Below are 23,955 nucleotides of genomic sequence, written 5' to 3' on the forward strand. Positions count from 1 at the left end.
TCCTAGTTCCCTGTCCGCTCCCCCCAAAAGGAGATGACTGGGATGGTACCCCCAGCACGGCCTGAACCGACCGCTGGCTCTCTACCCGTAACAGAGATGCAGTGTGGAGCCAGGCGTCTTTATTGGCAGTCAGACGTTGTTGGGGTTGTAGCACAGCATGTTCAGCTTGATGTTCTCGTCCCAGTGCCGCAGCAGCAGGAACAAGTGCCTGGCCGCCCCTTTGAGACATCCCACGTCCAACCCCTCAGGCAACCGCTGCGCCTGCAGCCACGCGTCTGCCTTGGCCGCCACCAGCTCCCACTCCTCAAAGAAGCCGGCACAGCGATGCTCCAGCCACGCCAAGGCCACCGCCGTGGCCCAGCTGGCACTTTCCAGGTCCTCTGGCCCTGCATCCTGCCAGCTCAGCCCCGTTTCAGAGGGGGCGGCTGAGTGGGGGCCGGTGTCGGACTCGGAGCCGTGCCCGCTGTCCGCCTGCACCCACACCGCCGCGCTCGGCACCTCGGAGCAGGTGCTGTGGGACGGGGGCGAGCCGGGCTGGGGACCTGCGGGGGGGTCCTCGCCCTCCTCACCGCCGGGCGCTGCCTCGGGGCTGCTCCTAGCCCCCGGGGATGTGGGGCTGAGGCTGGCGCGGTGGGAGGCATAGGGGGAGGCGCGGCGCAGGCGGTCCAGGGGGATCTGCACCACTTCGGAGAAGCTCTCGGTGAGCTGGAATGGCCCCCGGGCTTGCTGCAGCTGCACCTGCAATGGATGGCGGTGACGGGGGGATGCAGGCAGGGGCACAGACCCACTGCAGCCCCCAGCACTCAGCGGTGGGGGCTGCAGGAGTGTCCTTGGGGCACAGCGACTGTCCAGTGCCCGCCTCTCAAGAGCCAGCAAAGGTCCCCAGGACAATTCAAGGATGCAGTGGGGCTGAGCAGGCACCGCCTGGGTTTGCATCCTCTGCTGCTGGGTGTTGCCTGGGCAGTTCAGCTGCATCCCAGCAGGGTTGGTGCCTCCTCAGGCACCCCGGTGCAGAATGGGGACGTGGACAGGGTCCTTACCAGCGGGAGGTAGTCGTGGCTGGCGTGGTTGCTGGAGCACTCGCTCTCCGGGCTGAGGCACTGTGGGCGCAGCACCAGGCTGGGCCCCCTGCGCCTGCCCAGGCTGAACCTGGGCGGCAAATGGGTGAATTAAGTGGGGGGCAGTTCCCAAAGAACCCCAGCCTGCTGCAGGGAAGGGACTGGAGCACCAAACATCTCCCTTTACACTGCAGGAGCAGGCAGGGACATTGGACCTGCAGCATCCGAAAAGTGGCACTGTCCCTCCCTGCAACATGCCATTTTTTTGGGGCCACTCATCCCTCCCCACCCCACAGCCTCACCTGGAGCCAGCAATGCTCTCTGTGGATTTCTGGGAGCCCATGGAGGCGATGGAGGGGCTGGTTGGGGGCCCTGCAAAGGGGGGGAGAGCTGAGCATGGGGGGGCATGATGCACCTAGAGCTGTGTCCTGCCCCCCAGCACCTGTGAGGGCACAGCAGGTGCTCCAGGTCTCAGCTGCCAGCAACAGGGTGCTGCGGGCAGCCCCTGTGACCCCCGATCCTTCCCTCATCCACCCGAACACACCATTGGAGCAGTTCGGCTTTTCCCAGCCATAGGTGGGGGAAGAGATGCTGGCTGGAGATCCAGGGGTCTCATCTCGATCTGCAAAACAGCAGAGCCCTGAGGTGCCCTGGGCTCCCAGGACCCTCGTGGCACAGAGCTTCTGCCAGATGCTGCTACACTACCCCCCCATGACTCCCCCCACAGTGTGGGGCAGAGACTGATGCCTCTTCCTGGCCACCCACAGCATTACAGAGCCAGGAGCTGAGGGTGCCCAGGGCCCCAGTGCTCAGGCAGGTCCCCAGGGAGCACAAGCCGATGCAAGGGTCCGGATCAGTACCTGCAGCGATGGGAGCCTCATCCTGCTCCTCTCTGTCCCGCTGCTGTCCCAGACCTACTGAGGAACTCCTGTGGGGCCAGCTCCCTGCCGCAGTGGCTTGTGGCCGGCTGGCCGAGCCAGCTGCAAAGGACAGTGCCACCTCAGTCCCCTCACCGTCCCTTCCCCAGCACGCCAAGCCACCTGAGCTGTACCTGTGCCCCACACCTCGGGGGCTGTGGGCAGGGCTGCCTGCGTGGCACCGTCCACGGGCACCAGGCGGGTGTAGAGGGAAGGCACGTTGCAGGCTTTGCTGGTTTGCATGGCTTTCAAGCGAAACCTGCGAGCAAAACCTGCCCAGAAAGAGGTGGTTAGAGGTGGGGGGATGCCAGGGCCATGCCGGGTTGGGGGGGGGACACTCACCAGCACCCACCCTGCTCCAGCTCAGCTTCCCGCTGTGCTGCGTTCTCATTGTCTTGAATGACAGAGCGTGCGGCCAAGTGGTGCAGCGGCTTGTCCCAGCCCTTGCCCCCCTGTCGCAGGGGGTCCCCCCCATCTGGCCCCTCCCGGGGCTGCAGCAGTGGCTCCAGTGATGCTGTCACCTCCCAGGACACGGGTTTGCCGGCTTGCAGTGCGTGGATCACCACCTGGCAGCGCAGGGGCAGGCTGGCAGTGCCTGGGCAGGGCTCCCCCGGCTCGGGCACTGGTGAGGCACTGAAGAGGTAGGAGGGCTCCACCAGCATGTCCCAGTCCAGGTGGGTGGGCGAGAGAAGGTTATCTGGACAACGGCAAGACATCGGCTCAGCGAGGCAGGGGCACCCGGCTCCATCCCCATCACCCTCGCCCACCAGGAGCCAGCACGCACTCGACTCCACCGTGCTGGGCTGCAGCCGCCGTGCCTGGGATCCCAGCTGGTCCAGCTGCCCCTCCAGGGACTGGTTCCTCTTCTGTGACACCTTCTCCAGAGCCCGGCAGAGCCGCCGGGCATCCAGCTCCCCATGCGGTGAGGAAAAGCTGCGGCTGGCCAGGGCGGCACGTGCCAGTGTCTTCTTCCGCCGCGCCAGCTCCTCTGTGCTCAGGGCCACTGGCACCTGTGGCAGGGAAAGGCTGGTGGCGAGCCCAGCAAAGGCACCGGCACCGAGCCCAGGCTGTGCTGAGCCACGATGGGGCACCTGCGGCCCTGGTGGCAGTTGGCCGGAGCCACTGGCTGACACCCAGCCCCACCACACTGCAGGCTGGCACCCACAGCCTCCTGAGGTGACTGACGATGCTCTGCCAGGCTCCTCGTACGTGTGGGAAGGACTGACAGCACCCAGACAGGAGTTTGCAAATTTCCCTCAGGGCTGACTCAGGCTGATACTGAGGCAGGAGGAGCTGGTGGGGGTCTCTGTGCGTGCAGGGTTGCTCAGGCTGAATGATGCTATGGTGGGATGAGATCGCCAGCACAAAGTGGTGTCCCCACATTGAGGAGCTTCACCTAAAAGCTATGGCAGGGCAGCGGCGCCCATCCTACCTCTTGCCCCAGCAGCAGGGAGCCTGGGAGGGATCATTTACACTGCAGGGAAATCACTTACGCTTGACATTTCGACAGCAAAGGTCACCAGCTGTGCTGTTGTGCAGCGGGAGCGGGTTACCTAAGCCATGCCACTGGGACGGAGTGTGTCCTGGGGCTGGGTGACAGCTGGCCTCGCCTGGCCTCGGGGCCATTGTCACCAAGGGAGCTGCCTCTCCCCATCCCAGCCTCCTGGCTGGGTTTTAAACCCAGCTATGAAGCAGAGGGGACATGTCCCATCACTAATAAAGTGCCCGGCTGCACTGACTGCGGGGTGAAGGAGCCAAGCAGGAGCTCAGCCAGCCCACCCCATCCTCTCCAGTGGGTAGGTTCATTACCTGATGCCAACCCAGTGATTTTCACTTGATTTCTGCAGCATTTGAGTTGGCTAGGGAGTTTGTTAACCACCCAGCTGACTAGTGGTCCCAGGGAGCTGGAGGACTAGCTACTTTGTCACCAGCTGTCCCATTCCAGTAGGGCAAAACTGCCGGAGGATCCTCCTTACGGCATGCACAGCTGATCCTTTCTTAAAACCCAGACTACAGCACTCCAGTTTCCAGCCCGGTGGCTGGGCTGTGTCCAGGCACAACAGCAACTCCCCCATTTGTGAGCCCTTGCACCCCGTTAGCATCCTTACCTTGGTGCCAGCTGAGGCAGAGGGGAGCGGGGCAGATTTGGTGGAGGACTCACAGAGGGACAGGCTCTTTTGGCCCTGCTGGGAGGTGGCATCAGTGCCGGGGGCTGAGGAGCCACCCTCGGGGGCCACGTCGTGGGAGCCGGTGGACTCGCTGCTGGTGGAGCTGCGGGAGAGCAGCCCCTGGCTGCGGTCGGTGCTGACGGAGCAGTGCGTCAGGACATACTGCTCCTGGATGTACGAGGGCTGGTAAATCCGCTTCCAGATGTCTCCCCCCGAAACAGGATCTGCACCTGCCCAGCAAGTACACATCTCATCAGCCTGTGGCTCCACACCTGCCCCCCACCCCCACCACGGCCCCACTCACTCCGTTCTGATGCCTCTGTGCCCCCGGTGGAGAGCTCCAGGGAGGCATCCCTGGATCCCGGGGTGCTCCGGGGTGCTGGGTGGCTCTCCCCGGGACTGGGCATCTCCTCCCGGGAGGGCAAGGCTGAGCTGCGGGAGCCTCGGCGAGCCCCGTCCCGGCCCTGGGGGAGAGAGGGCACTGCTGTCACATCCCTGGCACAGGGAGAAGCTGGCAGCACCAGGAACGTGTGTCCTCCCCATGCCGGGGGGTGATGCCAGTCGTACCGGCGGGCGCCTGTCGCGGAAGAGGGCAATGCTGTAGAGGACGCAGTAGCTGATGAGGCGGTCGCCAGGATAGAGGGCTGGGAGCTCGGTGGGCGAGAGCAGAGCCTCCATGCTATCAGGGACATACCAGTCGATGGTGATGTCGCTGATGGCTGGCTCGATTGCCTTCTTCAGGGACTTGATCAGCTGGAGCAGGAAGAGGAGCTGGCATCAGACACCGTGGTAGCCCCTGTGCCCCCCACATTCCCTCGTCCACACCTGGGCATTACCTTGGGCTGCAGCCTCTCGGCTGGGCTCAGGAACTCAGCACGGCCCCTGCTGACCTTGGCCATGGCCTTCAGCAGCCGCCGGCACACCCGTGGGACCATGCCGGAGCTGAAGCACCTGCAGGAGAGCTGGGCAATGAAAAGCCACAGCCACGCTGGTGCCAGGGCCTGGGCAGGGGTGTTTGGTGGCCGAAGGTGCCACCCTGGCTGCCTGCTGGCTTGGGGCACCCCAAGGGAAGCCAAACCAGTGGGGTTGAGGGATGTGATGGGTGAAGAACACCCTTGGGGCTGGTGCAGATGAGATTTGGGGCTGCATAAGGAAAAAGTGACGGGAACGGTCCAGGGCACATGGAGAGCACCATGACCCTCTCATGACCCCGATGCCATACCTGACAGTGCTGGCCTGCCTACGCAGCAGCCGGAGGATCCTGCCCGTGTTGCCCGCTGCCGCATCAGTGAAGAGGAAGAGCTGGCGGGGGTAGCTGTGGTGCAGGGGCTGCGCCAGTGCCCAGCCCAGGGCCACCAGCAGGTTGGTGCCGCCCACGTCCACCCGCAGCCCCCCGAGGTGCTCACAGGCTCGGCGCAGCGTCTCCTGCTTGCACAGAGAGTGGCCTCGCAGTGGTCTCCAGGGTCACCAGCCCCCAACAGGCAGGAGGGGGCATGGAGAGGGGTGGGGGGCGCACTGTGCCTGGCGGCACTCACATTGCTGCAGAGGCGACTGGATGGGAAGAGCGGCTTGACATCAGTGCCAAAACCAGCGACGTTGAGCAGCGTCCCCGATGGGAGGCTCTTCAGGGCCACCAGCAAAGCCTCCTGGGGTGACAGCGGGGACCAGGGAGAGCTGCTAAGGACCAGGCATCCAGGCAGCACCCCCAGCCCCATGGTACCCTGTGGTTGTGCCTCACCTTGACCTTGTTGAGGTCAGGGCCACTCATGGTGCTGCTGCAGTCGATGAGAAAGAGGACCTCGCGGGTGACGTTCTGCAGGTCCCCAGGGACACCCTCCGCCACCGGGCAGAAGTTCAACATCAGCACAGGGTTGGGGAAGATGTCTTTGTGGAAACGCTTCTGCACAAAAGCCACCTGCGAACCAGGCAGGCCAGGGGCTTTCTCATACCTGCCCTGGTCTGTGCCAAGGTCTTCCTCAACCCCTTTCCCTCCACCTCCCCTTTCCTCCTCCTCCTTCTTCCCACCGGGCCAGCGGTGGCCATGCCCTGTCACCTGTCTCTCGCCATTGTGATCCTTCCTGGCAATCCGTGCGTAATCCCGACGGCTCCGGACATGGGCCTCATACTCGGGGTACGTCATGGTGCCATTCTCTATCACCAGGTGGGGGTGGTGAGGCTCTGAAGGGCACAAGGGTGTTCAGAGCTGCCCCATGCCACAGAGGTCTAGGTAGATGCTCCAGATGCTTTTGGGGTGATGCCCCATCTCCTCCAAACCTGCTCAGGGCACCATCCCCACTCACCACAGGGGTAGAGGATGATCTCCAGGTCCCTGTCATAGCAGTGGGGCTCGGCCAAGGTGACGCGAGTGGTGGCAGCAGAGCTGGCCCAGGGGTCGGCGTCTGCTCGCAGGGCGTGGGTTGGGCTCTCCAGCCCTGCGGGGACACGACGCTCTGGAACAGTCCCTCACACCCCCCAGCCCCCAGACTCTGTAACTGTGCCAGCCCTGGCGTGGTGTTGGTGGCTGCTCCCTGCCAGCTCTAATGGGATTAACTGGGCTGGCAGCCAGGAGTGTGTCCCCACCGCCCCGCACCCCCTCCTCACCTATCCTCCCCCCATCCATCACATCTCCCCAGGACTGCTGACCCAGCACTACCCAAAGCCACACGTGCGGAGACCTTGGGAGGGGCGTCTCAGCCCTGTGGGTGGGGAAGGGGCTTTTTTTCAGGTAGGGAGTGCAAGAGGCTGCCCAGGAAGGGGGCTTGTGTCCCCCTAGAAGCACAGAGGGACCAGGGGGATGCCATCCTGGGGATTGCTGCCCATGTTTCGGCAGGTTTTACCCAACAAACTGACACCGCCTGAGCTGCCCCCCTACCTGCCAGCAAGCAGGGGCCCTTCACCAGCAGCTCGAAGGCAAACTCGTAAGGAAAGGGGTTGCAAGGTCGTCCCCGAAAGACATCGACGCTCTCTGCAGGCACCGTGGGGGTTGGCAGGCTCCGGGCACCCGGCCCCCCGAAACAGCTAGTGGGGCTGTGAGGGGAGAGGCAGTGATGGCTCCTACCCCCCTCCCTGCTCACCCAGCATCGGCATTCCCACCCGGAATGGCGGAGAGTGAGGAAGCCATGAAAATCACCATAGGGCCAACCTGTCGTCACACAAGCTTGCCGGCTCACTCTCGGGGACAGCGGGGATGCGGGGCACGAGGACGGGGGGCAGGCGGAGGCGCAGGGCCCCGTCCGGCAGCGTGGGCAGCTCCTGCACTGTGCTCAGGGTGATGGCCAGGCTCTCCACTGGGCACAGCGTGCCCGTGACGATGATGAAGGTGGAGCGCTCTGTGTCTTCGTCCAGGACGAAGTGGCCTGGGCAGGGAAGGGAGGGTGGGAGGGTCAGTGGGGTGTGCAGGGTTGGGAAGAGGGGAGTTAATTAGAATCATAGAATGTCCTGAGTTGGAAGGGGCACACAAGGATCACCGAGTCCAGCTCCTGTCCCTGTTTTGCACTAATTATTCTCAAAGGGGACAATAGAATGCAGGTGTAACAAAGGCCTTGCAAAGGGATAGGTAAAGCCCTGGGGAAGCTGAGGTCTCCAGAACCAGAGACCCCCCAAGGCAGCAGGGTGGCCTGGCAGGAGCTCTCAGCCCCTCGCATCCCCGCACATCTCATCCCTGCTCGCTCAGAGCCTCCTGGCCAGGAGGACCCAGCAGCATCACCAGTGTCACAGCACTCACCGCTGGCACAGCGGCGCGGCCGGCTGGGGCTGGGGCCGCACTGGAGGCAGCAATCCCGTGCCCGGTGCCGGTTCTGGACCTGGAACGTCACCCGCCGGCTGCCTGCCACCGCCTCAAAACCAGCCACCACCTCCGACTCTTCCAGCGGGTAGATGAAGATGCCTGTGGGTGGGAGAGAGCCCAGAGGCAGATCCCAGGACGGGCATCGCCGGGCACCGCTGGCCATGGCAGCACCACTAAGGGCAGGGCGATTTAAATCCACGGGTGAGGGGCAACACACAGTAAGGACCCACAGGCTGGTTCACCTGGAGGAAGAAATCCTCCTGTTCCTCAGCATTGAGAATGTTTTTGCCTGGCCTCACTCGATGCTGGTGTCGGTGGTTCCCCCACCACCACTGTCCTCCACCTTGATCCCCTAAACTGAGCAATGCTTGGGGGCCAGGACACAGGCGGGCTGGAGACGGGATGCTCTCCAACACGGGAGTTTTTAGGGGGCCATGCAGGCAGCCCAGGTCTCTGCCAGTCCCAGTAGCGCCCCCTTACCTTCCACAGGCTCCTCGTGGGGGTTGGTATACACAAGGTGAGCAGTGATGCTTAGGGAGTACCCATTGGCACAAGCCTTCACCCTGGAGCTCTTCAGGGGCAAAGCCTCCCAGGAGGAGAGGGAATACAGGCCCGGCATGGTGCCTTGATGAGTGGCTGTGGGCAGAAAGGAGGCAGGTGCCGGGTGCTCAGGGATGGGGTCTGCTGAGAGGCAGCTTGTGCACGCAAACTGCTTCCATCTGCCCAGCCTGCAAGGGGGGAGCTGGTCCCATGCCCTCCTGGACTCAGGTCTCTGCTCAGACCCCAGCCCACCTGCAAACTGGGTCTGAAGCTACAAAAGTCCACAGAAAGCTCTTCCACCCCACAGGTAAATCAATCTGGCAGTGAAATGACTGCTGGTGTACAGCAGCAATTACATACAAGCCCCAAACCCTGGCAGACAAACAGAGACTCCTAGACAGGTCAGATAACAGCCAGCCACATGCAGCTCATCTCTCAGCCACCTCAAAGCAGCTTGGTGGCTCCAAAGCCTCTCCAGAGCCTCCCCAGACCATCTCTTGCGCTGGCTGGGAGAGGAGCATCTGCTGCACCCATCTCCATCCACCTGCAGAGGTTACGAGGGTAATTTGTTTAAAATAAATAAAAAGAAAAAAAAAAAAAAAGGAAGGGTGAGAAGCCCACAGTGTAACTAGGACAAAACAGCGAGCAGTGTTTGCTGGGGGTTTAATAATTAACAACAAGGTCAGCACTGCACTGAAGTGCAGCACAGAGGGGAAGGCGCTGCAAGGGGGGAGCCCCACCCGAGGACAATGCTCTTTGCCTCGGGGCGAGTGATGCTCTTCCCAGAGATGGATGTGTGTGGCATCCCAGCCTTCTACAGAAAAAGATATGGCCGGGGATGCTTTCCAGCCAGGGTACCAGCCCACTCCACACCTCTGTTTCCCTTGGGAAAACCACCGGGGAGCAGCATCCTAAATGATTGCCTGGAGCCAAAGCACCACTCTATTGTCACCTTGTCCCCTGCCATCAAATATTCTCCTAAAATATTTGGGTCAGCCTCAGCATTGCCTTTCCATGAACAGTATGCATGGGTCCCACTCCAGACACAGGTCTGCAGCTCCTCACTGAATTCACACCAATCCCAGGCACCCACTAGCCAACGGCAGTGAGGTCCCCACGTCACGCTGTGTCCTGGTGCTCCAGCGTGTAACACGCCTGGGCAAGGACAAGGCCAGGTACAAGCCAGCCATCTGGTCCCCTGGCTCCAGTGGCCTTTGTCCCAGGAACGGCTCGTACGAGCAGCAGTAACATGAGGCTCGGGGTGCCCTCAGTGTGCAGTCACAGGGTGTCTCTCCCAGAGCATCCCTGAAAGCGGAGGAGGGCTACAGCCTCGGAGGCAGCGCCAGAACTGAGCCTGCAGCCAGTGCGAGACAAGGAGCCCCCAAGAAGCGCAGAAGTGCATTAGCAACGTGGCCGCATCCCAGGAAAATAAGTCCATTATGCTGGAGGGGAGCTGTTTACGTGCTCAATTGGCAATGCAGGGTTATGCCGCCAGGTCCTGACCACCCTCCACTCCACATGCAGAATGCTGGTGAGCCCCCCACATTGCTCTCCCAACACACAGGGTGGAGCAGGGGCAGCACACAGCCTGGTTTTTCTCCACACTGGCCATCCCACCACTGGGAACATCCTCAGCCAGGTCCTGCCCTGACCACAGCACCCAACCCCTCTGGAGACAGGGACACCCCCAGCCCAGCCACATCAAGCCATTAAAGATGGATTTCATCCCAAAGCACTTCCATTTGTTCCCAAGGCACCCAGCTTAATGCTCAGCAACGCTCCTGCTATTTGCTGTGCTGCCTGTTGGCTGGGACACTGCCAGCTTGTTTACCAGGGACTTACCGGAGAAGCCCTCCCGGCTGCTTTTTATCACTTCTTTTTACATTTACTCTCACAGAGTAAACAGGGTCCATCTGGCCCTGCCACGCTTCGTGCTGGTGGCTCTAAGCCCCATGGTAATGAATAAAACCAGATCAAACGTCCTCTCCCCGGCCTCTTCATCTTCGTACCCTGGGGCAACAAATTGTCCCCAGGTGCCAGCATGGCACCGCCAACAGATCCCCACCCTCCTCCCCATCCCCAGCATGGTCACCAGTGCCTTTGCAACCCCCTCCTTTTCCTCACTTCCCACCTGCTGCCCACATCCTCGATACAGAGGGGGCTGCAGCAGGAACAGGGCTGGGGATGGCTCACCGTGCTGGCAGCAAAGAGCTCTCAGTGAAGGCAAGGAGGAGCTAACTCTTCTCTAGGTCAGAATAACTTAATGTTTCTCTTCCCACCCGTGGGCAAGTTGAGTTTTCTAGCACGGCTGCTGCAGCAAGCCGGGCGCCTGAGCCCAGCCCACCCTCCTTAGCTGCCTGCAAAGTTGTCAGAGTTTCACCTGCTGCAGCTAGAGCCACCCTCACCGGGGTGCACCATGGTCCTGGGGAAAGATGAGGCCAACCCTGGCACCAGCAAACCCAGTGGAAATTTCCACTGGTGACAGATGCACAGGCTGGTACAAAGACAGAAGATGAGGAGCCCAAGCCTCTACAGCAGCACCTGGAGCCAGGAGGCATGGATGCCCCTCCTGCTTGCCCACCCTCCCTTCCCCCCTCACAGGACATCCCCACGTTGCTTGGTTGGGATGGGGCCCAGGGGAAGTGGAGCAGGATCCATCCCAACTCCCGGAGCAGGGAGGAGGCGGGGGGCATGCCACTTTGCAGAGAGCCCGAAAAGGAGGAGAGGAGGGGAAAGGGATTTCCCTGGCAGCTTCAGGCAAAGGGGACAGGGCAAAAGGCTGTCCCCAGCCCAAGCATCCTGCCTGCAGTGCTGTCCCCTGGCTTGCACTGCTGCTTCATCTGCTAGAGAGACAAAAAAGAGAGCAGAGCCTGCTGCACACACACACACACGCGCGTGCACACATGCACATGCGTCCCAACACACGCACCGCATCCAGGATCTGTGCTGCTGCTCTCTCCACCAAAAAGATGTCCCGGCCCCACAGATTTCCCTAGACATGGGCACACCCCAGAAGGGCAGCCCTGCAAAAGGGTCCTTCTGCTCCCCTGGACATGGGACGCTTGTGGTGTGGGCAATGGACCGGTTGCTGACACCCTGGGGCACATTTCCAGCAGTTATCCAAGCCAGCCCTGTCAGATCCACGCCGGATGGTGATTTCAGCACTTTCGTGGTCCTGCTGCCTCATCTCCCATCTCTCATTCCTCCTGCCATCCAGGGCTGTCCCGGCAGCACATGTGCAACTCTGGGGCACCCAGAATTTGCAGGATACCCACAGGATCCCAGGCCACTGTGGCCCCAGGCCCCCCCCACAACCCTGGCCCTTACCTGGAGGAGGAGGAGGAAGAGGAGGATGACAGGGGGGCTGCAGGCTCGGCTCAGCATCCACTGGTCCCTGCCCTGCGCAGAGCCCCCTGCCCTGGGGGTGGGTTTTCCTGCCCCTCTGGCTGGGGGCTGTGGTACCCAGAGGGGTGAGCGGTCCTTCCCCGCCTCTCCCTGCTGCAGGCTCCCTCTCTGGCACTGGCTCCTTCACCGCCCTCGCTCCATCCCTCACTCCCTGTGCCAGCAGCAGAGCTGCTCCAAGCCCAGCCTCATTAAAGAGATACACTCTCTGGTACTGCTGCCCCGGGGAGAGCTGGGGGATGCTCTCACCGATGGCACTGGGGATCTCAGGGGACAGCCAGCACCCACAGAGGGTGACAGGCACTGGCCAAGAGCAGAGCCTACCGCTGTGGGCTGCTCTGCACCCCCAGAGTGGTGATGTCCAGCCAAACCTGGGTGCTGGTGACACCCCAGGTTAATGCTGTGGCATCCACAAGCATGGGGTTTGGCTGCCTGGGACATGCAGCCACCCCTTGCGTCCCCCCCACAAAGAAAGCACAAGGCAAAACACAAGTCCCCATCAGTGAGCTGAACTCTGATACAAATACTGTGGGCCACAAGTGTCACAATCAGCTTAACTGGGAAAGGTCTCAGCTCCTCTGAGACTACTGCAAGAAAACCAAGCGCAGGCAGATGCTGAGCATCCACCACAAACCCAGATGCCCTGGGGTCCCACCAGGGCAGTTCTCACCAGCCCCCATGTGCTGTAGTGAAATCCCAGCCCCAAAGGACAGGAAAGAGGGGGGATTTGGGGAGACCCCAGCCTTTGGGTGACAAGCGTGACAATAAGCCCCCTTGGGAAGGGTGGAGACGGTCAGGAAATCCCAGCAAAGCCAGGACTCGTGCTGGCAGGGAGATCTCACAGCCTGGGGCTGGGAATCCCTCAGCCACCACTGCAGCCTCAGATTCGGGGCTAATCCCTGCCCTGCCTCTCCCAGGCAGCTCCCTCACTGTGCTATAGATAGGATTGTGCTGCTGCAGCTCTTTTTATAGAGTACCCAGAGGGGAACCCCCACCCTCCTGCACACCGCAAAACCCACCACCACAGCCACACCGAAGCTGAAGCCCAGCCACGCAGGAACAAACCGGGGCAGAAAGAGCAGGCAGCACTGGGGAGTGAGCGGTCCCTGGATCTCTGCAGGTGGCTTCAGAGTGGCATTGGAACAAGGAGACCTGGCAGAGCAGCATCTCTCCACTGGATCTCACCTCCCAGCCGACTAACGCTGCTATGGCTTTGGCTCCTCAGCACAGGTTTCAGAGGTGATGGCAGGACCAAAGGGGAAGATCTTGGTGGAAGACGCCCGTTGCTGTATGCAGTAGCATGGGACACACTCCCTCCTCCAGACCTCTCACCCTGCACTTCAGCCAACACAATTATCTGGCAGAGAGGCACTCCGCATGTCCCCAGGGTGCTTGCATGAGCATGCTGAGCCATTTCTTCTCCCCGTGCTGGATGCCCCACGGCACACCACTTCTCCTTCTTGTGCCTCATGGGGCGAGAGGAGAGCTAAAGTGTGCAGCTGTGCTCCTTCCCTTCATTAATGACCGCAGGAGAAGGATGCTAACCTATATATGACCCCCGCACATGACAGACACCAACACTGCGAGCTACTGGAGGCACAGCACGTACCACAGCACATCCACCCAGCCTGTACCGTGCACGGGGCTCCCGCTCCCATCGTCACAGTGAGTGCCTCGGCTGCTCAACAACAACAAATAAAAAAAAAAACCACAACAACTCGCAAGCTTTGATTTTTCTCTGAGATATTGTTTCTAGGCCAAGCTGGAGCAAAGAAAAGCTTCCAAATGCAAGCGCTGGGTCGGTGCCACCAGTCAGGGAGATGGGGCTTGGCCAGCCCCCGGCGTCAGACGCTGTCTGCAGCCCCAGTGTTAACGGCAGGTGAACAACCACAGCATGCAGAGCGCCAGGGATGCAGCTGAGCCTCCCCCAGCCCGTCAGTGATGTGTGGCAGCCCCAGGGAGACGCAGATGGGCTCCATCCTGCTCCGTACAGCGCTCACAGCAGTATCAAACAACAGGCATGCGTGTCCCTGCTCTGCACCGTCACAGCTTCCCTGAAGCAGCTCGTCACAGCCATAAATAAACCTGTAGAGAGCTCAGCATTGCTTTTCAGCAGAGTGCTGAGCTAATGCGTGTGTTAAACCCTGCAAACACAGTCCCAGCTCAGCTCAACACAATTAAATGCCCTTGTGCTCCAAAAACCCCATGCAGCCCTCACCAGAGGCCGCCATATCACCCAAGGGACCAGTCACAATCAGGATATTTATCCTCAAATCACCTGTACCTTGTCCTGGGTTTATTGAGCTGAATTATCACCCAGAGATATGGTCAGCTGGAGGGAGTGCAGACTGCAAAGCTCTTGCAGATGCTCTCAGGCCCTAAGTCACTGATAAACCCTGCAAATTGAGTGCTATGGGAGGAAATAACACAAAACCCAGGGAGATACCAGCCGGTGTCAGGCTGGGAGTGACCGTGTTCAATGCAACTGCAGCTCTTCAGAGCCAGCTGAGGCTGCAAAGCCAGGGGCTCTGCCTGCAGGGAGAGGAGCAGGGGCATCCTGTTCAGCTCTCTGCTGCTCGTTAATCAGCACAAATTAAACGAGACCCTGAGTAAAGGCAGCCACGGAGAAAGAAGGGAAAGATGATATTGTTTCTGGTCAAAATCAGGCGCACCTTGGTTTAACCTGTGCAATACTGGTCTGCTCAGCTGCAGGGAGTTACAGGCGGGCTGGAAGGAGAAGGCAGCAGGAAATGAAACGTCAGCAGAGATAGAGGTGGCTCATGGAGACATCAGAGACCCCTGGGGAAAAGAGCTGGGAAAGCTGCCAGCGCTCCTCCTTGCCCAGACTTAACCGAAACCCTCCCGGGACGATGCTGGCACAGGCAGATCACAGCGCACGCACTGAAGGCTGCTGGGTTTCCTTCCCGCAGCTGAAAACGCCAGCAGCCACCCCGTGGCAGCACCAGGTCGCTGCTGAAAACGAAACTCCCCGGGTTTCAGGAACCCGAAACTCCCACGCCCCTGAGGCAGGCCCAGCTGCGCGGGGGTTGGGGCTGGATCCTGGTGGTTCGGATCAGCCCGGTGACAGCAGTAGCAGCCGGGACTCCGCAGCACCGAGGGGTCAGGTCAGCTCGTCCCTTCGCACGGGAGCCCGGGGACGAAGGCGGGGTGCTGGGTGCCAGGCGGGCTGTGCCTGCGTTCCTGCCAGGCTCGGGCACCCGCCCGCAGGCAGGGATGGGGCACACAGCGCCGGGGCCCCTTCCTAGGGGGCGGTGGATGAGGAGTCAGGCTGGAGAGTCGGGGCTGGGAGAAGGGAGAGGGACCGGGGGGGACCTGGGAGATAAAACAGCCCGAAAGGCCCGGGGGAGGGAGGGCAGGGGCGCGGTGGGAGCTGCGGGAGCTCGACCCCAGCTCAGAGCAAAATCATGTTTGCGTGGGGGAAGCGCGGGGGTGATGCGGGAGGGAACCAGAAGTGAAGGGGGTAGCGGGACGGGGACCGGGCAAGTCCGGGCAGATCCCCGGCGGGCGAGGATGGCCGAGCGGGTGCTTCCCTCTAGCGGGGAGCGGCGGGGGGCTCGGTCGGACCCTTGCAGCCCGGCCCGGCTCCCAGCGCCGCTCCCCCCGCGGGCACGTGGTGCGGGCGGGACGCGCTTCCGGAGCGGCGGCGGCGGAGCGGTGAGGCCGGGCGGCACCAGGCAGGGTCCTGGGGAGCTCCGGACCCTGTGTCCCGGCCGCAGAGCACGCGTGGGGCGCCCCGGGGCGGTGCTGGGCGCGCCCTCCCACGCCGGCCGGGTGACGGGCCCTCGGGGAGCCCGCCCGGTCCCCGTGCGGGCGCCGCTCTGCGGGTGTGCTCCCCTGTCCCCTGCGGAGGTGGCCCCGAGGGGACCCCACTGTCCCCCTGCCCTGTTCCCTGGGTTGCTGAGCAGGAGCACAGGCTGGGGGGATGTGGGCAGCCCTGGCCTCACACAGGGCTGGGTTTCACGGGAATGGGGGGATGCACAAACATCCCAGCACCGCTGAACCAGGCAGCTTGCCAGTGTGGCGTGTCACCCCAGAGAAGGCATGGGGACAGAGCTGCGCGGGCAGGGGGTGCCAGCACCCTGGAGCAGGCAGAGAGAAGTACCAAAGAAAGGCAAATTTATGTTTTGGGGATGTGAATTCAACTTTATTCCATATCCACAGCACCAGACCCTCTGACATATAACGATGGGGAGACCCAGGAAGGAGACCGCAGGCACATCATCCCCTCAACCTGCCACAACTGCCTCCAAAACCACCCCCGCTGCGCCACCGCCTTCCACCTCGGCCCCCAGGGCGAGGGCCACGGCTGCAGGAAGCCGATCCAGTTCTCTGGCTGCCGGCAGCCAATCCAGGAGTTCTCCAGCTGCCAGCCCCAGCCAGGGCAAGGGGACAAAGCCAGACTCCTCTCAGCCAAGACCTGCAGCATCTCGTGGAGCCCGAGGAGATGCCAGGGACCAGCACAGAGAATCCACCAGGAGTTGCTCTGCAACCCTGAAGCAGCCACCTGATACCAAAGGAGCTGTCAGTGCAGCCAGACCTAACCCTCGTCCGCAGAAGCAGCAGCCTGAGGTTGACACAAGCAGTGCCTGTGGACGGTTCCTGCCCACCCTGGAGAGCCAGGACATTCCATGGGTGGAGAAGGAGACACGTGGCCAGCGGAGCAACCCCAAGTGGTACGAGTGGCGGGAGAACCGCATCACCGCCTCCGTGGCCCCCAGGATCGCCAACAGCAAGTTTGCCAATGGCAAGACATCCGAGGTGCCCCAGTCCTACCTGAAAGCAGTGGTGAGCTCCAGCCCCGGGGTGCAGACGCCAGCCATGTCCTGGGGGCTGCGCAATGAGAAGGTGGCCGTGCAGGCCTACGAGCAGCTGAAGTCGCGGGAAGTGGGCAGCCCAGTGCGGGTGGAGGACTGCGGCCTCTTCATTGACCGGGAGAAGAACTGGATCGCTGCCAGCCCGGATGGCATCATCAAGGAGGCGGCCACGGGGAAGACCCTGGGGCTGCTGGAGGTGAAGTGTCCCTACAAGCACAGGAACAGGACAGTGCGCGAGGCCTGCAAGGACAAGGACTTCTGCCTGGAGGTGAACGGGGATTCCTATGCCCTGAAGAGGGATCATGCCTACTTCACCCAGGTCCAGTGCCAGCTGGCGGCTGCCGGCTTCCAACGGGCCGACTTCGTGGTGCACACCACCAAGGAGACAGCTGTGGTCCCTGTGGAGTTCGATGCTGAGTTCTGGGGGCAGACAGTGCCCAAGTTGGAGAAATTTTACACCGAGGCGGTGATTCCCCACCTGGAGGAGAAAGCAGGCGGCTCTGTCTGGGCCAAGGAGGAGTAGACAGTCCCCAACTGCCTCCTTCCCCATATGCTCGCTTGGCCACACAAACCCAGCTTTGGCCCCTAGCATGGAATTTAAGCCCAGTTTTGCTGCTGTTCTTGGACCATTCGCTGCCTGTGCCCCAATGCAAGTGCCTCAGGACTGAAATGTTGTATCAGCAGGACCCTGTTTTGGTAAGTGTCCCCACAGTGATTTCTTCCTGCCCCAACCAGGGCAGCGCTTGGTCCCTGATGTCCTGTTCCCTTCACTTCACCTCCCATCTAATGGACACTGGCACACCTCTGGATCTACAGGAGAAGCCAGTGATACCTCTGTGCTAGAACCACAGACTGACTTTGTGGAGAAAACTGGATCGTTTGGCACCTAAACTGCTGACAGGACTAAATCGTAACTTCACTCCAGAGCAGAGAGAGCGCAAGGGAAAGTTTCTTAGAGCCCAAGAGCAAAACACAGGTTTTGGGCTAAATAGTGCTGTGCCTTAAGCGCCATGGTGAGGACATGTGGCCGCCCTTCCTTCCCAAGCTGGCAGACCTGCTGCTGCTTTGGAGTGACCTGTGATGCTCACAATGAGTTGGCTGCAGCCTTGGGAAGATGGTCCCCATCCAAGAGGTTGTCCCCCAGCCTGTGCAACTCCAGAGGACCTCCCCGTGGAACATCCCCATGTGCTGCAGCAAGTGGGGAGGTGGTCATAGAATCATTTGGGTTGGAAAAACCCTCCAGTTCAGTGATTCCAACTGTTATTGCTCTATTAAATACAAGATGCACACTGGCCTCGCTTATTCCTTGTTGTTTGTACAATGTGGTGTTTATCATAGAATAGAATCACTTCAGTTGGAAGAGATCCTCAGGATCACTGAGTCCAACCATAACCTAACTCTAGCACTAAACCATGTCCCTACGAACCTCATCTAAATGCCTTTTAAACACCTCCAGGGATGGTGACTCCACCACTTCCCTGGGCAGCCTGTTCCAATGCCTGACAAGCCTTTATGTGAAGAATTTTTTTCCCAATATCCAGTCTAAATCTCCCCTGGCACAACTTGAGGCCATTTCCTCTTGTCCTGTCACTTACAAGGGGGAGGAGGACAGCAGGGCTGAGTGGGATCCCACACCAGGTCCCTTCCCAGCCACAGCAGGAGGGGACAGGGGAGCACTGGGTTCCAGAGGGACATGAGACCCAAGGTGCCCCGCAAGACACAAGACACCACCATTATGGCAAAAGTACTTTATTATATACATAAGACTCCAGCCACACTCCACAGGGCAAGGACCAAAAATTGCTAATTTACATATCAATACAAAGTAACTATAAAAACATAAAGCACTTTCGGGGCCCAGGCTTTCCACAAGAGGAGAGAGGCACAGGGATGAGCCTGGGGACTGCTGAGTGACAGGGGGCTGCCCCACACCTGCCCCCAGCTGTGGTCCCACAGTAACCAGATGTGCAAGTAGGAAAGAACCCAGTTAAGAACCGTAGTCATGGGGACTGGCAAGTGGGGCCTGTCCCACTCCCTGCTGCAGGCAGTGGTGCCCCAGGGGCTGAGCCAAGTGTCACCAGGACAGGAGCGGGGTCCGTGTCCCCCAGGGAAAGTGCAGAAGGCACATGGGCCAGGGTCTTTGGAGGGGCTGTGAGGAGGAGCTGGGATCCAACAGTTAGTGCACGTGGGGCCCCAGGAGATCACACACACACACCACGCACAGGGGACATGGAGAGGGAAATGCCTTCCACTGCCAAACTTAACGGGGGACCTGGAGAGGGCGCGTTCCGTGTCTCTGGAGCAGCAGTTGCATAGCAGAAGGGGCTCAGGGCCCGCTCTTGACAAATCATCAGATTTCACTCCACATGTCCACGAAAAACAAAAACAAAACCCAAAGCCAACAGACTTCTGTGATGGAGGGAGTGCTGGGAAACAAGGCCCTCCCAGCTCCATCCCAGCACCTGTCTGGTGTTTAAGTGGATGCTCTACCAGACAGGCCTACGGGCAGGAGACGGTCACAAGCTTCAGTTGTTTCAAACTCAAAAACATAGAGAGCTAATCAGAGCACTCTCCTGCCGAAGGGCTCCTAGCCCTGCCATGACCAGTCCTGAGGAGAACTTCGGTCTCCTACCAGGAATCCCAACCCCCTTCACATAGAAGACCTCAGTGCAACTGGAGAACATGAACCAAGGAGGGCTGCTCTGCAAGAACAGCCTTTGTAATCACCTGCTGGATGATGCCTTGCTGCTCCTGATCCAACAGGAGTATTGTGGGGCTACAGGCACAGCAAATGAAACCAGAAGCACCATGGGCCAGGGGAAGGACCTCCCCTGTGCAGCCTACAAGGCCAATGAGCCAGAGATGGATGGCTCCACCAACACCCCCAAGATGAGGAACCCCAGTCTGCTTCAGGTGTCAGCAGAACCCATGTCCCTTCCCCTCCTGCCCTGGTGAGCAGCACACCATGTGGAAGGAGCTCACCCTGGGCTGCACCTACTTGCTGGATGAGAACTTGGGTCACCAGGGCTTTGCCATCGCAGCCCACCTGAAGATCCAAGGCAAGGAAAGGAAAACGGTGAGGAAAAAGGGGAAGGGGAGTCACACCTTGGGATAAGTGTAAGCTTCCACCACACCACAGAAAAACTACTTGGACTAGGTTCTCCTCGGCTGCCCGGGGGGAAAGGCACTGAGCCAGCTTCGTGCGAGGACAGAGATGTTTCCAAGTGACCTAGTGCGCAGCTGGACCACCCTCCTCTCCCCCCACACCTCTGGGACAACTGAGCTCCGTGGTCAACGTGATCCCCAGGGAGGACACGCATGGCAGCTTCCAGGAGTCAGAAGTGCAAGGAGGACAGCCCAGCCTCTCCCCTGCCATTACTGTGCATTGATTGTCTAGCCAAACCGGGCGACAGTCTTCAGTTTAAAAAGTGGACCCCCGGCCACCCTGGGGGAGCTCTGGGGGAGCTTCAGTCACAGAAGCGCTTGCGGGGCACCGTCCGAGCTCGGTTCGAGCGGCGAATCTCCTGCTTGGCATCGCGGCATCGCTGGCAGATGAAAACCTCAGGCACGTTGGATTTGCGGATCTTGGCACAAGAGAGGTGGATCCAGGTAGCGCATTCGTTACATTCGATCATGGGCCTCCCTGCAAAGGGCTTCAGGCAGAAGCAGGTGATCAGATCCCAGGCATCATCATCTGGTCAGGGAGAGAGACACCGGTCAGAAACCACCTTACCAGTGGCAGGTCTGGCTGTAGCCAAACTAGCCAGTTACAGTGGTGTCAAATGGAACAGCCCCCCACTCACCTTCTGCTTTGGTGTTGGGAGCTGCTGCAAATTCGACTGCTGAAGTTGCAAAAGGAAAAGAAAAAAAAAAGTTAAAAAAAAAGAGAAAAATAAAAACCAGATGAGCAAGACAGCCCCACACCTCACTTCAGACAAATTTCAGGTCTGTTCCACTCGCTCTGTAGAACAGAGCTGCCAAAGAGCAGGCCAGCTCCCTGCCCCTGCTCTTCAGCCCTCCCAGGTCCAGAGGGTAGGCCCCTTGCTGGGAGAGGCTTGGGCCATCGACAGGCTCTCCCTGCAACCAGCACAGGTGGCTCCAGCTGAGGTAGAGGCAATATCTGGCACTGGCTGCAGCACAACAGGGCCCTCTGCACTCCCTCGGACACTCACCACTGAGCTGGGAGCTCCCTCTGCTTGCATCTTCCCCTTCACTTTGGTCCAAGGTACTAGAAGAACTGGGGCTTTTCCTCCCTCCAGAGCAGAGGTCGTGCTCCTTTGGCTGAGGATCATCTCCTGCTGGCTTCTCGGTTCCCTGTGCTCCAGGCATGCAGTCCTTCTCCTCCTTCATCAGCTCCTCCAGGAGGGAGTTGGGCTGGGAGTCCCCAGCTGGGTTGAGGGAAGGCTCCAAGAGCTGCTCTTTCACAGGAGGCACCTGTCCCTCCAGCACAGCCAGCTCCTTCACCCCATCCCGCTCTGCCCCAAAGCCCTTCCCAATGCTCAGCGGCACCTTCTTCTCCACCACCTGCTCCAAAATGAGTTTCTTTGCTGGTGGTTTCTTCCGTTTGGTTTGCTGGGGCCGGACATCATAGAAGCCGGTGGGGAAGGCAGGGCAGCTCATGAGCAGGCTGTTGTCCACAGCCCCCCTGGCCATGGCACTCCTGCTCCTCCCGTCATCCACCAGCACATGGCAGTCAGAGGAGTGGGACGAGGCCCAGCTATCGCTGTCCTGAGTGCTCCCCGTGCTGTTCTGGGGACTCATGCTGCCTCCGTGGGTCCAGGGCTCATTCTGCAAGAGAGGAAGATGCAGGACTAGCATGGAAGATCCCAGCACAGACATTCAGGGTAAGGAGGAAGGGGCTGGGGATGGAGCATGACCCTCCAGGAGGAGAACTACAAAGCTCAGAGGAATCAGTCTTACCTCTTCAGGGTAGGGAATGTAGCCTGCATAGGCCAAAACAAAGGTGCAGAACTGGTTGAAATCCTCGACGGTTCTCTGTCGTTTCTGCAACGGCTGTAACAAATGCCACGTGTCGATTAAACTCCCTGGACACCCCAGCCTGAGCTGAGCATCACAACTGGCCCTGGCAGGCAGCCCTGGACCACCAGGCAATTATACAAGCACACAATATTTAGGTCACTCGAACATCCATCCTTCCCCTAACCCATCTGCATCATCTGGCTCAACAGATGCAGCCTTTTGCTTTAAAACCCTGATCATGGAGGGGAGTGGGGGGGGACACAATGACGACAGGACGGGACACCCAGAAAGCGGAGCAGCCGCCTAGCAGAGCGTGAGTCAGAGGCTCGGGAGCCCCGGGATGGGGATGTCCGCGCCCCCCCCACCCACAGCCGGCTGACTCAAGGCCCTAGGGAGAAGGCGCCGGCTGGGAGGGCACCGGCGATTTGGGGTTCCCCGGCTGCTCCCGGGTCAGCCGGAAGAGCCCGGCGCCGCTCGGGACCCGGTCCCGCACCGCCAGCCCCGCGCCGGGGATGCGGGAGCAGACATCCCCCCCCCGGGTACCGAGGGGAGACCCCGGGGCCGGGCCGCACGGCTCCCCCCGCGGCGAGGCGGCAGCGGCCCGGCGGGGAGGGGAGGGCAGGGGGCGGCCCCCCCGGCCGCCGCCCGTCCCCGCGCCGGGCACCTGATGACTCCCAAGATGGCGCCGCGCTCCCGGTCCTGCCCCGACCGGCCGCCGGGGGGGCGACCCCACCCCCCCACGCGGACACCCCCTGCACGAGCAACACCGCACCGGCACGGGACCCCCCCGTTCCCGGAACCGGCACGTAACAGCCCCCCCCTCCATTCACACGCACCCCGGCACCCCCGCAGCCCGTAGCCCCGGGCCCGCCCCGCACGCACACGCCGCGGAGCAAGCCGGCCACGCAGGTTCCCGGTCGCGCCGCCGCACCCCCACGGACCCCGCGCCCCGGCGCCGCAATCCCCCCCTCCCCGCGCCCCGGGCACCATCCCCCGCCCGCGCCCACAGCCGCCCCCCGAGGGCTCCTCGCACACGCACAACCCCCCGCGGGCACACACACAGAAACACCCCCACAGCCCCCGCACACACACAGGGCCCCCCCGCGCACACACAGCGCCCTCCCGTCCCCCCCCAAGCCTCCCGCAGGCACAACCACCCCCACGCACAGAGCGGCCCCCCCCGCAAAAAGTCCTTCTCGACACTCGACCCCCCCAATGCACACACACAACTTCCCCGGCGTAAAAACACGCGACCCCCCCTCCCCGCACACACACACACGGGCGCTCACACACAGACACACACACGACCCCCCCCCCCTACCGCGCGCGCACACACAGACACACACACACGAGGCCCCCCCGCGCACACACAGACGAACCAGTTCCCCCCCCTGCACACAGACACTCACAAACGACCCCCCACCCCTCCCCCGCGGGCACCCCCGCATCCCGCGGCAGCCCCGCACCTCCCAGCACACGCGCGGTGCCCCCCGAGGCCCCCCCACTTCTCCCGTCCTCGCCGCCCCACTCACCTCCTCGGGCACGGGAGACCCGGGGCTGGGTACGGGGCTGCTCCCCGCCGAGCGCAGCCCCCCCCGGGGGAACGGTCCTCCCGGGGCGGCGACTCCGCGCCCCTCACCTGCCCCCTCCCCACCGGCGCTCATGCCGCCGGCCCGCCCTGCCCTGCCCGGTGCGCTGGGTGCCGCCGCCGGTCGGAGCGAGGTTCGAGCGCCGCCCCGGCCGCAGGGGCGGGACCACCTGGTGGCGGGGAAGGCGAGGGCGGGGCCTCGCGCCGGCCGCCCCGGTGGGAGGCGGGGGGTGCGGGGGGGTGGTCCGTCTCCACCGGCGCCGGGGGAACGGGGACCGCGGACATGGCCGGCCCGTCGGCTGCTACCGGCACCGGGACGCCGCCGTGCACCGCGGCTGGACACACCGGCACCCTTCCCGGGTCCCAACCCCCTTCCCCGGGCTGCCAGGGGGCCCCCCAGCTCTGCCCCCTCCTCCCATCCACTCTCAGCCCCGGTTTCCTGCAGCCCCCAAACCACAACCGGATCCAGCACCCGCCTGAGCTGGCACCGAGCCCTCGCCTCACCCGGCTCCCTGTCCCCCGAGGTGGCCACGGCCCCCGGTGAGACACGGGGGCAGCTCCGCACAACCCACTCCAAGCACCAGCTTCCCATACACCATGCAGGAGCCATTTAACTTGGCAAAACCCACGAAGGAAACACCCTCCCCTGAGCAGCCTTGTGCTCTGGGCAGCAGAAGGAT

General features: G+C 61.6%; 3 protein-coding genes across 4 annotated transcripts; 1 reads left to right on the forward strand and 2 right to left on the reverse strand.

The window, feature by feature from the left end:
- Positions 1–118: 118 nt before the first annotated feature.
- On the reverse strand, positions 119–8,717 carry VWA5B2 (von Willebrand factor A domain containing 5B2). The gene is made up of 21 exons (XM_071812637.1): positions 8,411–8,717; positions 7,868–8,029; positions 7,286–7,499; positions 7,016–7,170; positions 6,444–6,575; positions 6,197–6,321; positions 5,882–6,058; positions 5,679–5,789; positions 5,366–5,568; positions 4,980–5,094; positions 4,711–4,896; positions 4,448–4,607; positions 4,084–4,373; positions 2,760–2,985; positions 2,328–2,672; positions 2,110–2,247; positions 1,919–2,038; positions 1,603–1,680; positions 1,361–1,430; positions 1,041–1,149; positions 119–738 (listed from the first exon to the last, which is right to left on the reverse strand). Exons 1-21 carry the CDS (start codon positions 8,547–8,549, stop codon positions 130–132), a joined length of 3,864 nt encoding a protein of 1,287 aa, XP_071668738.1. The 5' UTR covers positions 8,550–8,717; the 3' UTR covers positions 119–129.
- Positions 8,718–14,733: 6,016 nt separating this feature from the next.
- LOC139828647 (uncharacterized) lies at positions 14,734–17,999 on the forward strand. 2 transcript variants are annotated; one of them, XM_071812638.1, is made up of 2 exons: positions 14,734–14,997; positions 16,055–17,999. In XM_071812638.1, the coding sequence occupies exon 2, from the start codon at positions 16,079–16,081 to the stop codon at positions 17,228–17,230; it is 1,152 nt and encodes a 383-aa protein (XP_071668739.1). In that variant the 5' UTR covers positions 14,734–14,997; positions 16,055–16,078; the 3' UTR covers positions 17,231–17,999. The 2 variants fall into 2 exon arrangements, with proteins under 2 accessions (XP_071668739.1, XP_071668740.1); XM_071812639.1 differs by lacking the exon at positions 14,734–14,997 and adding an exon at positions 15,370–15,547.
- Positions 18,000–18,440: 441 nt separating this feature from the next.
- On the reverse strand, positions 18,441–23,381 carry LOC136105368 (PHD finger protein 13-like). The gene is made up of 5 exons (XM_065845103.2): positions 23,220–23,381; positions 21,628–21,720; positions 20,880–21,495; positions 20,511–20,549; positions 18,441–20,401 (listed from the first exon to the last, which is right to left on the reverse strand). Exons 1-5 carry the CDS (start codon positions 23,349–23,351, stop codon positions 20,175–20,177), a joined length of 1,107 nt encoding a protein of 368 aa, XP_065701175.1. The 5' UTR covers positions 23,352–23,381; the 3' UTR covers positions 18,441–20,174.
- Positions 23,382–23,955: the final 574 nt, after the last annotated feature.

The sequence above is a fragment of the Patagioenas fasciata genome, chromosome 9 (genome assembly GCF_037038585.1).
Source record: "Patagioenas fasciata isolate bPatFas1 chromosome 9, bPatFas1.hap1, whole genome shotgun sequence".
Classification (NCBI taxonomy): domain Eukaryota; kingdom Metazoa; phylum Chordata; class Aves; order Columbiformes; family Columbidae; genus Patagioenas; species Patagioenas fasciata.

Coding starts and splice junctions, on each gene's coding strand:
- LOC139828647 (XM_071812638.1), top strand. CDS start 16,079: ATGGGGAGACCCAGGAAGGAGACCGCAGGCACATCATCCCCTCAACCT.
- VWA5B2 (XM_071812637.1), bottom strand. CDS start 8,549: ATGCCGGGCCTGTATTCCCTCTCCTCCTGGGAGGCTTTGCCCCTGAAG. Junction 4,608..4,710: donor TCCGCGACAGGCGCCCGCCG/GTACGACTGGCA, acceptor TCTCTCCCCCAG/GGCCGGGACGGGGCTCGCCG. Junction 1,681..1,918: donor TGAGGCTCCCATCGCTGCAG/GTACTGATCCGG, acceptor GCTGTTTTGCAG/ATCGAGATGAGACCCCTGGA.
- LOC136105368 (XM_065845103.2), bottom strand. CDS start 23,351: ATGAGCGCCGGTGGGGAGGGGGCAGGTGAGGGGCGCGGAGTCGCCGCC. Junction 21,721..23,219: donor GGTCTCCCGTGCCCGAGGAG/GTGAGTGGGGCG, acceptor CATTTGTTACAG/CCGTTGCAGAAACGACAGAG. Junction 20,402..20,510: donor TCCCAACACCAAAGCAGAAG/GTGAGTGGGGGG, acceptor CTCCCTGACCAG/ATGATGATGCCTGGGATCTG.